The 12,521-nt window shown below is 28.8% G+C and overlaps 1 protein-coding gene across 1 annotated transcript; it reads left to right on the plus strand.

Annotated features, from left to right (window-relative positions):
• Nucleotides 1–3,670: 3,670 nt before the first annotated feature.
• Nucleotides 3,671–4,377, plus strand: LOC123194067 (copper transporter 5.1-like). Its single transcript, XM_044607196.1, has one exon. It carries the CDS (start codon nt 3,793–3,795, stop codon nt 4,216–4,218), a length of 426 nt encoding a protein of 141 aa, XP_044463131.1. The 5' UTR covers nt 3,671–3,792; the 3' UTR covers nt 4,219–4,377.
• Nucleotides 4,378–12,521: the final 8,144 nt, after the last annotated feature.

Below are 12,521 nucleotides of genomic sequence, written 5' to 3' on the forward strand. Positions count from 1 at the left end.
ATTATTTATGTCATAAAAGGTGGAAAAAATGTTTTTAAGCTAAACTATGAGTGGACAATGTGGTTTACTTTTTTTTTTTTAATATCACGTAAATAATGAATTGAAATAAGTCACAAGTTGTACTACAAGTTTCATTGTTGAGCTATATTTATTGCATCATCATTTCTATTTATTAACAAAATTGCCACAAAATGTTTTCATAGTTTAAAATTTGATTAATATTTTTTTGGTAATTCAGGAGGCAAAGCTTGAAAAACGAAAAAAGGGATATAGATTAAGGAGTTTAGACGCTTCTAAAATCATATTATAAAATCTCTTAAAGGTTAGGAGGGACTTCAAAAAACATAAAGAAAATGTCTACAAAGGCAAGCCTCTTTTTTGTAATCCAATTTGCTTCATAATTTGTTTCTCAAATAGAACAAGGAATGTTTATATTTCAGTTTAATGAAAACATTCTCTATATGGTAGAAATAAGACCGGTATTATGACCTAGACTAGAATCTTTGCTAAGAATGATATCAACAATATCTTTGCAATCAAACTCTATCTAAAGACTAGGTAGACAACACATCCAAGCAAACTTGAGTCCCTGACAAATAACCCACAACTCTACAGCAAGGGGTACGCAAAATTCTAGTGACACCATAAAACCACCCATAAATTTACCTTTGTTATCTCTAATCATCTCGACAACATATAACCATGTTAACAACAACATCCACATTAAGTTTATACTATCCTACTAGAGGAAGTGTCTATGTGTCATTATGGGACAACACATGACTGTCAGGTAAATTTTTTGAAGAAAAGCTCTAAGCTTCCAAGATTCCAACCACTTACTTACGAAACTAAAAAGGGCTATCATTTGGCCTTAAGAAATCTAGGTTGGAAACGTCTTGGTTTCTCTAAAACCATTGTGAGTAAGTAGTGAAATAATATGTAATATCCCAATTGGAACAGGTTTGAATCGTAAACAATAATTGATAACGTTGTAAAGTTATTTGAGATAAAAAACCAAGATTTCTGATTGGGACAAATAAGGTTCAACTAGAAGGACATGACACGATAACAATCTCTAAGCACGTCAATGTCATTTTCAACCTCACAACTACCTGGAGGGTAGGAATTAGTATTAAAAAGGCCTAATTTGAACTTTCTCTCATTTGTAAGCAATCTGCCATTTCTGAAACGTCATGGAAAAATCTACATTCTCTCTTGTACTTTGAGTTGCCAAATATTTCTCCAAAGTTTATCCTAAGGTGTCAAATCAAAATTCATCAATGTGTTGTAAGTCAATTAACTGAGAATTGGCCATTTTTAGATGAAAGTCAAACACATCGATCCTCAAGATCTCTGTCAAAGGGAAGAGAAAACAAGGACAAGGGGAAGCAGACACCTGCTTGCCAAAGATGCTTGAAAATATTCCTATTCGAATTCCAATTCCCAATTTTATCAATCATATCACAAACTTTAGCACTTCCTAGTGTGTGTGAAATCTGAGATGTACACAAAGAAACGAGAGGGCCAATATTAGCTCGCCAACAATAGTGATCCCAAAAGCCCACGTAATAGCCATTTCCAATATTCCAATTACAACGAGGCTGCATAAGAGGATATACCGAGCAAAATGCCTTCAATGATTACATACCCATTTCAGTCAAAATAACATTAACTCGTAATTATTAGTCTAAACATTGATGAAGCAACTTAAACGTCCATCTTAAAATCACTTATTATAATTTCTTTTAAATTAATAATATCCTCATATGTTTTAATTAATTTATAATTTATCATAAGACTTCTTATTCCATGAAAATTGAATGAGTTTTCCTTAAAAAAATATATATATAATAAAACTATACGCATTGATAATGAAACCCTAAGATTGGACATAACTTTTAAATTTCATAATAAAACCCTAATAAAATCATAAAACAGTAAAACTATACGTATTGATAATAAATATTAATTTAAATATCAATAATAATTATCATTATATAATTAGATTATTTTAATTTTTAAAATAAAGATAAAATAATATTCAATTATATGGTTAAAAAAACAATAATTATTAGGGTGTAAAGGTAAAAAAATAATTTTACTATTTATTAATTTTGAAAATAAAAACAACAACTTGCTATCATACTCAAACATTTTAAGTGTAAAAATTTACTTCTTAAAAAGTTTTGTTGCATTCTATTAAATTCTTTAGGGGCGTAATGTCATTTTTGAATCTATTAAGGGTCAAACAATATTTCAAAAATTTTTAAAAGACTCCCAAAATTTTTTCAAATTATGAATAAACCCTTGAAATTTTCATAAAGATACTTAATATTTTCAAAATTTGTGTTTACCTCTTAATATACGATTATACAACAAAAACCCCTCTACCTATAGAAAAAGATGAAAAATGAGTAAAAGTGAAAAGAAAAAGAAATAAGTAGTTTCTTTTATAAATTTAATTTTTAAAAGATTATCTTTAATTTTAATTAATTTAAGGTAATATGATAATTTTGAAAAATAAAATAGTATAAATAAAATAATAATTTTATTTTTTAATATTATTATTTTATTAAGAAATTTTAATTTTGAAGAGAAAAGAATATTATTTACACTTAATTTTAAATAAAATAATATTATTTATACTAATTATGGATAAAAAGTGTTGTAAGTATAAATCTTAATAATAATAAAATTATTTTTTTATTTTTTTGAGATATTTTACTGTAATTTGTTGCTATAAGATGGTCAAACGGCTATTTCCTATCCAAGTTTAAGTATGTTTTTAAAGTCATATTAGTAAAGTTTGAAAAGCTAAAAGTCACATCTATCCATTTAAAATTTCAGTTAGAGTTAAGAGTAAAATTGTTGATTAATAAAAATTTTAAAAAACTAAAGTTTTATTATATTTGCCCTTCTCAGTTTAAAAATCTTATAATTTTCTCTTATTTGAAGTTTGAAAAATCAACATTTTTCCCTAGGTTTGCAAACCATTATAGGAGACGGTTGTCTCTGACTGCGTTAGCTCTCTTTTTTGGCTTAAATTTTCTTACCAATCACATTTCAACCACCGACGAAACTTATTTCTTCTGACAAAGATGAAATCATCTTCGTTAGAATGTCTTCGTCCTAGACGAAGACAACGTAGTCATTTGAGACCTTCGACAATTATCTTTGTTGGAGAAAATAGGTTTCATCGATGGTTAAGATATGATTAGTAAGGAGAGTTACACCAAGAGGGAGAGCCGATGTGATAGGAGACAATGAAGTTCATTATCTCCGATGACGATTTGCAAACCTTAAAAGAGAAATATTAATTTTTCAAACGTTAGATAAAAAGAATTATGAGATTTTTAAACTGAAAAGAGAAAAAATAATAAAAATTTGTTTTTTAAATTTTTTTGTTATATAACAATTTTATCTTTAATACTAACTAAAATTTTAAATAAATAGGTTAGATTTTTAGTTTTTTTTAATTTTATAAATATGACTTTAAAAATATACATCAACTTATATGAAATATAGTCCTTTATGCCATATAAGATATAGATTTTAAACCAACTGTTGTACAAACCAGGACCCTGAAACCGTAACTAAGATATAACTTGAAAATGAAAGGGCATTGTCCTAAAAAACCAAAAAACAAATGCATGTCATAAATAGTACACTGTACTACATCAAACCGAAGCGACAAAAGTTGTACCGGCTCTAGATCAAGCATCTTAATTTTATCGAACTCTCAGCTACTTTTCCTGAAACTAACTCTCTCTCTCTCTCTCTAACAGAGCGAAGATGATGCACATGACTTTCTACTGGGGGCGCAGCGTCACCCTCCTATTCGACTCATGGCAAACCGATTCGTGGCTGAGTTACGGTTTGACCCTTTTGGCCTGCTTTGTCGTCTCCGCTTTTTACCAGTACCTGGAGGACAAACGGAGGCGCGTCACCCAGATCGGGGCGAAGAAACCTGCAGATATGGAGGTGCCGCTGCTCCAGAAGAAGATCTCTGGAAAGTTATCGGTGGGGAGGATTACCGGGACAGTGCTGTTTGGGGTCAACTCTGGGTTGGGATATCTTTTGATGCTGGCGGTGATGTCGTTTAATGGAGGTGTGTTCTTGGCCATCGTGGCGGGGCTTACGGTTGGATACCTCGTTTTTGGGAGTGGGGAGACTGAGGACGTTGGTGTAGCTGTTGATAATCCTTGTGCTTGTGCTTAGTTTCAATTGGGTCTTTTAATTTGTATTGTTGTTTGCTTGATTACTGGTTAATTGAATTTGTCGTAATTGTGAATTCTGTGTTTTCTTTGATCTGTATATCGTTGCTAAAGTGTGATTGTCACAAGGAAATCAAAATTTGAAATCTTAATTTGGGTTTTAGATTTTGTTTTTGTTTCTTGTTTGGCACAAACAACTAATTAATGTGGTGAGATTTCTAAGGGAAGGATGATTAATTGAAGAAGATGAAGTTAAAGCGATGGTGGCTGAGTAGAATTTATGTTGCGTAGCGTGTAAGGCGGTCAACTGAACCTTCCGGCTTACGGAGACTGGTTGTTGGGACCATTTTAATCTAATCAAGGAGTCATGAGCTAACCACCTGTCTTACACAGACTGGTTGTTGGGACCATTTTGATCTAATCAAGGAGTCATGAGGTAACCACTGGTCTTACCATATGAAGTTTTGATTGGTAATGGCAAGGACTTATTCTCACCCAAAACATGATATTTTTTCAAGTTTTCATATTTAAACTATGAAAATCTCAAATACCTATTTATAAAAAGTTAAATTTGTTAGTTTTAAAGATAAAATAATTATTTTATCTTTAATATTAAAAATAAATTAAAATTTAATCTCGTTTTTTTCCTCAAAACCTTAAAAACTAAAAGTTTGTTTCCAATGTCAAGTTTTAAAAAATGAAATTTCCTTCCCTAGAGTTTAATTTTCAATCCCCAGTGTCATCACTGGTGATGAAGATTCTTCGACGCATTACTATGTTTTTGCAGTCTCTCTCTCCTTCTCTAGAATATCAATTGATGAAGATCTTGTCTGAAAAAACAAACAACTTCGTCTTCCTAAAGCTCTTTGTCTCCCTGATTTTATTCGATGTCAATCGAGCGTCTAGCTAAGAGGAGAGAGATCATTAGAGGGAGAGAAAGTTTTGGGGATGGAGAGAACACCGATAATAACACCGAAATTTGAAAACTAAATCCTTAAGGGGGAAATGTCATTTTTTAAAACTTGACCTATAGGGAAAATAATTAGTTTGTAAGGTTTAGGATGGAAAAAGAAATAAAATTTTAAAAGGTTAGAGTTCCGTTAATTTTAACTGTCCATAGGTGAGTAAATGAGATTTTCAAAATTAAGAGGTGGAAACTTGAGATAAGAGGATATTTTAGGTGGAAAATAGTCCTTTGGCCATTGGTAAATTGGAAAGTGAAAAGATGTCACTAACGGAGTTTATACATAGTTTGGTTACAAATTTTTAAGAGAGTTTATGTCTTACCATAAGATTGTTTTTCTACCTATTCATAACTCACCGGTTATATCAATAGTGAGGGGTTAAATTTGAGTTTTATAAATAGCAACAGATCAATTTTGAGCAAACATAGTAATTATGAGTAATGAAGCAATAGTAGTTTTTGGAACGATACGCAAAATAAGTGTATTTCATTAGTGGTTGTTGAATTTTAGGAAACTAATTTTGTAATCATAGAAAACTACTCTTCAGTATCAAGTTACTATTTGTTAATCGTTATTTGTTGGAGTGGTCTTTGAAGGTCAATTTCGAGTACGACTTTTGATTGTATAACAATTCCTCCTAGTTATGGGAGTGCGATGACAGTGGTAAAACTTCTATAGTGCACAAATTAACGCCATTTGGAAGGTTAAGATTTAAACTAGCTTGATGGCACTAGGTGGTGAGTATTTGATGTGTTAACTCTTGAAAAATTCATGAATGTGATATTGATACATTGTGGCCAAAAGACTAATTCCCAACCAAGGTTTTGTCAAACTCTTATCTGTTCAGTTTTGAAAACTCAAATATGTACCTGTCTGTTAAATTTTATTATTACTATCAGAGGTAAAAATGTCATTTAAAGATTTTATTTTAAAAAATAAAAATTTATCCCTTTTTCTCACATTAGTTTTGAAAACTAACAATTTTTTTCTAAGTTAAATTTAAAAAGTTACTTTTTCACCCCCACCATTTAGGGTTTCCATATTTTAGTGTTAACAACCGTCTCCTCTCAAAATTCAAAATATTGCACTTCCACCATAAAAAATTTATCCTCTTTTTTCGATAACTGTTCTTTCTGACGCATCTTAACCCTACCACCAACACCCTTTCTCCCTCCTCGGTGGTTTTTCGACTTGAAAATCACTTCGAATCTAACCAAAACTGATGGAATTTGTCACACAGATTTGTGCATCTAACGCATAGATCTGTGCATTAGTCGTCGCATAGATCAATGTGTTGGCTGACGCACAATTGGTTGGACTTCGTGCGCACAAACCGACCATATACATGTCAATTGACACATAGATCCGTATTTTTGGTGGTTTTTGCATCAAAAAACCATTGAGGAGGGAGAAAAGGTATTGGTGGTGAGGTTGACAACACGATAAAGTAAATCTCTTCGAAGAACAGTCATCAGAAATAGATAATTTTTTTGAGGGTGTAAGTGTAATATTTTAAACTTTGATAGTGATAATGGTTATTAATCCTAAAATATGGAAACCTTAGATAGTGAGGGTGAAAAAGTAATTTTTTAAAACTAAATAAGAATAAATTGTTAGTTTTTAAAATTAAAGTGAGAAAAGAGGATTTTTTTTTTCAAATAAAATTTTTAAATAATGTTTTTATTTTTATAATAATAATAAAATTTAACAAATAGATAAATTTTTAAATTTTTAAAATTGATAAGATGAGAGTTTAGGGGGCACTAAATTATATTAGAGGGAAATAAGTCTTTTGGCCCTACATTGTTCTCGTTGTGAAGATTCGTTAACGGCCTGAATGGCGTCAAAACTTTTGCCAAGAAAGGTTTTAAGTTCTGTTTCGTTAGTCACTTGGCCGTTGGCAGGGGCGATTATTAGAGCCTGATATGGTCACTCATTATATGCCAGTTAGATCAAGATCCTAAGAGAATGACAAAAGCAGTACTGTGCATGTTGGGCTACACCAAACCGGCTTTGACGTAACCGACCATGCTTGTAGGTTTTGCGGGCAAGGCTGGCTTGCAAAATAGCTAAGGTCCACAGCACAGTCCTATTATATAGGGGTTGTGTCATGTCATGTCGACCATCGAACCTTGAGGTGGGCTACGCATGTAAATATGTTTAAAAAATAATTTAAAATTTCATCTTGTACTCCTATGACTTAACATACAAACTTTAAAAATAAAAATTTTTTCATATAAAATTGCAAACTAAAATCAAATTAATATATTTAACTAGACGTGTCAATAAGCTGCCCTTCACATGCCCTGTTGTGCTAGCAGGTTAGACTCTGTCAAAGTTGCTACAATGCAAGCTTTGTGGGCCTAATCGGCCTACCTGCTAATGAAGGCCTGCGACACGACCTATACTGTGGCAGGACATGCCATGTAACGGGTCAACATGTAGGAATGACAATTTAGGTTTGATTTTATGGACTTCGACCCTCTCCAATCCTAATAGGGAGGAGATTCTTCAATAGAAATAAGAAAAAGAACGGAGACGAGGATGAAAAAATCTCTACAATCGGGGACGGACCGGGATGGGGATACATGTGTCCCTTCCCCTCTCCGACCCTATCTCCGTCCCTTTATATTAATATATTTATTTAAAATACTAATATATTTTTATAGTTTTATATTATTTATGTTTTTCAAATTTATTTAGATTTTTGTTGTGTATATTAAAGAAGTTAATATATTATATTTATGATATTTGAAATAGTAGATTAATTTTAATTTTCCTTAATTTTGTTTTTTAATATATTTATATTGTATTTATAAGGTAAAAAGAATATATTTTTTTTACGGATACGAGGAGGGGATTTTTTCCCCCGGGGATGGGGAGGAAATTTTTCTTTGCGGGGAGAGGACGAGGAATCATTTTCATCCTTGTAGTAGGGACGGGGACGGGGATTGAGATCCCCTCCCCGCCCCTCTCCTCCCCTCCCCTCCCCATTGCCATCCCTATGTGAGCTTTTGACGGGTTGATTTGTTAATTTAATAATAAAATATATTTTTAATTAAATATTATTAAAGTGTATTCACTTTCCACCTAAAAAAACCAAAGGTGAAAGATTGAAAATTTTATTGATAATCTCTCATTTAGGGAAGAGGAATAGTGGGTTATATGATGGAAAAAAATTGAACATAATAAAAATAAATTCATTTATATAATATACAAATTCTAATTCTTATCTATATGATTTTTATTCCATTTTAACATCCAAAATTTTGAAATATTTAAATATATCCTCTGTTACACGATTTTGTAACTTGAATTCAACAGTCATCCGATCTTTTATAGGCATTATTTTCTCGACTATATAAAAGTGTAAGTTGAACCGTTTATTATTCAATACCACTTGTACTAAAAGTTTGTTTTGATAGTACAGTTGACACTAGAGATATTAATAGATTTAGTAGATTGTGTCTCATGATAGAAAGTATAAAATAAATGACCTGATATTATTTTTAACCATGCTAGAATATCGAATGAGTCACCTTACTGATTAATAATTTTTAGAAAATAAACAATATTAATATAATTATAAAACTCACTATTATTAAACTTTAACTTACCTATTGTTTATTTTTATGCAAGACAGACCATAAACTTGACCTTCATTTAGATGAACCATTTGAACTTATCTTTGGTTCAAAAGTATGTGATGTCCTTTTATATTTATTTTCATAAATATTGTACATCTTAGGTAAAAAATCATGAATATGTTATATTTTATAAGATAAACATTCTAACAAATTTTCACTTATAGCTTATAATAAATTTGTGCTCCCAATAATTTTGCCTTAAGGTCTAGAACGACGACTTCAACAAATAGTAAAAGTGTTTCTTTCTAATATTTTTAAAATGTTTTCTCTATTTGTCTTGCAATATCCTGAAAAAACATTATAATACTTATATTTTTTAAGAACATCATTAATTTCTACCATAGGTTTTGAAAAAAAAAATCTACCATAGAGTATAATATTAAATAAATGGTGGGACAATACACACCTGAATATTGATAAGTGGTCATTTTTAGGGTTCTTAACATGTTCATTAGAGCATTAGACATGTCTCAATCATATTCATTCAAAAAATTGTGTTCTCGAAATCTTTTGGTTGTATATCAAAAATTTGTGTTTAATTATTTCACATTTTTTACATGCATTCAACCATATGTTGAATTCCACCTAGTTCTAACATCAATTTTTATTTTTATTTTTTTGTCTTAACCTATTTGTTTATACATTTCATGGTATGTTTATATGTGTGATAGGGATAATGACATGTCTAATTCTTATTTTTCGCTAAACTCAAACTATCTTGACTTATTAAATTCATGATATGACATATGCATTTAATATAAAATAATTTTTATGCAAATAATAAATTTAAATGATTCATCATCAATTCAACTACTTTATTATTATTTTTAGCATTATTTATTGTAATTGTAAAAATAGAGTTATTAATTTACATTTATTAAAATTATCTAATAATGTTTAATGAATTGTAACACTAAAATGAGAATATTCTAATGACCTAAATGCAATAACTTTTTTGTACAACTACCAATTATAATTAATGTAATAGACAGTTGTGCAAAGGTATCCTAAGTCCTTATTAGAAGAAATCCATAAATCAAAAGTAATAAAAATAACATCATTAAAATCAAATAATTCTAATAAAATTTGTAATTTGATCAGTTTATAATTTCTAAAAATGTCAGACCTGAGTATAGTCTAAAAATTCTTCTAAATATTGGTTGAATACTATTTTATATAATTTATTCTAAAATTTCATCATTCATCTTTAACAAATATAAAAGGTTGGTAAAAAACAATAATATATCTGGCCATATAAGCTAAGAACAATATCACAAGGGTGTACATATATATTTTTTTAAATTTATTATGGACAAATAGATATTTTCATATATTTTGTTTCAAAAACTATTATATTTACCCAAACATATTTTTAAAATGCTTATAGCTTCAATAGTTCATAATTTATTGCATTTTGTTTGATTTGTTTAGATGTAATTATCATTTTTAAACTATTATAAGAAATTTTGAAATTTTAAAAATATCAAAAACATCCATTAATTTTTTTTTTTCAAATTTCCAAAAATTTCCTAATTTCTTTATTAAAATCCCTACCACTTTAAAAAATAATAGGTTACTGTTTAAACATATGATTATACTTTATTAACACTTTTGTCTATATTTGTAATAATAAATTTTTTTATAATGTTTAATTGAAATTAATATAAATTATGGGTACAAAAACTATTTAATAAAATTTTAGAGGCAAAGTGTCATTTAGCTTTAGGGTATTTTATTTTTCAACAATTTTATTGAAAAAATTAATATTTTTTTAACAAATTGAATAAATAGGTGAGAAAATAACTTTTTTAAACAAAAAAAAGTACAAAATTTCCATTTCATGAAACCTCAAATGGGAAATAGTCATTTTGCCTAAAATATGCTAAACATGTAAACTTTCAAATACCCCCAAAGCTTTCAAAATTTTATATTTACCCCTTAAAATCACTAAAACCCCTATAAATTTAGAATCTTATAATTAGCCCATTGAATACACAAAACTTATAAAATTCATGAGATTTCAAACTATTAGCACATAAAATATGCTAAATATGTAAAATTTTATAAACCCTAAATGTTCTAAATCTTATATTTATTCTCAAAATCTTTTAAAGCCCCACTAGCTTTTAAATCTTGTAATTAACCCTCAAAATATGCAAAACTTATAAAATTCTAAAGATTTTATGCTAAAGTTTAACATGTTCAACCTCTAAAAGGGCTCACATTTCCTTCGACTTCCGGATTTTGTTGATACACCCTTGAGTAGGTTGGTGAAAATTTCAACCCTTTATGAGGTTTAGTGTAATACACTAAACTTTTAGGAAAAATCTTAAATTACATCGAACTTAGGAAAATTCAAAAATATTGTCACTTTCTTCATAAGATACAACAACCCATCAACTTAAGGAAACAAAAAGAGTACATTTGAATCTTAATACAAAATTTAACAATACTTCTTTTTTTATTTATTTTTTATTTTTTTGTGAGATTTTAGATATGAAATTGTGAGATAGAAAAAAAATTGTTAAGGATGAAGGATGTTAGAGTTATAAATTAACAATTTAACTATATTGATACACATTTTGAATATATAAAAAAATACATATTTATATATATCATTATATGATTGGATATTATTTTATCGTTAATTTAAATCACTTAATTACATAATAATATACATAAATATATATATTTATTTATATATTTAAAATGAATATACACACAAATATATGATTCATTGGACAGAATTCTTTGTCCTTATCATGTACCAACAATTGATAAATTAGAATTGGGTATATATCCTAAGTCTCATATTCCTTTGGATCATTGTTTTTATTCTTAATATGAAAATTATCAATCATCAAGATATTGCAAAAAATTAAAAAAAATAATCTCTTCAAACAAATAAATGTGCATGTTGATTTGATTTTCTATAGCTTTTTCATAGGTTTATTGCTTTGATAATTTTTTCTTTTATTATTAAAACAATTTAAATTAGTTCTAATTTCTTCAAGCTTAAGTTTATAAAAAATTTTGAGTCTAAGCTTCAAGCCTACTCATCCAGGCATCAAACTTCCAAACTTTAAACATATTTTGGTTTGTTCCTATGACTTTAAAAACTTGAAAAAATGCTCCAATAATCTCTTATGGGTTTGAAAATCAGACAAATACATCTCTCTCTACAAAGACTTTTCAAGTCTTATCGAACCTTAAGCTTGAACAATCTTTGTTTAGTCTTGAGCGTAAACAGATTTAATGAACAAATTTTTTTGTCTAGCCCCTGCGAGACTTAAACTTTCTTTAGCTCAAAATTGATTTTTTCATATCAAACAATTGAGCTTTGAACTTGCTCAACCCAATTGAAAAGTTAATTACTGGTATTATTTTATTTGATTTGTCAATTAATAACATATTTTGATCACTTTTTATTGCCAAAGTGACATGATAGATAATATATGAGTAATATGATTATTACATTTATCTTAGGTATTAAAAAATTACTAAGATAATTTTAATTTTGTTATAATTTTACCTTTATTTATTAATTTTTTAAGATGTAAATACCCCCGATTCAATTAAAATAATAATTAAACCTAAGAGTCTAATGTGACTATTTTATCCATGCTCATATACGTTGTAGAACTAAAATGTCATTATACTCAATTAAAATTACTAGCCACTTGATCACACCACCG

Source organism: Mangifera indica, chromosome 13, assembly GCF_011075055.1.
Source record: "Mangifera indica cultivar Alphonso chromosome 13, CATAS_Mindica_2.1, whole genome shotgun sequence".
NCBI classification, from domain to species: domain Eukaryota; kingdom Viridiplantae; phylum Streptophyta; class Magnoliopsida; order Sapindales; family Anacardiaceae; genus Mangifera; species Mangifera indica.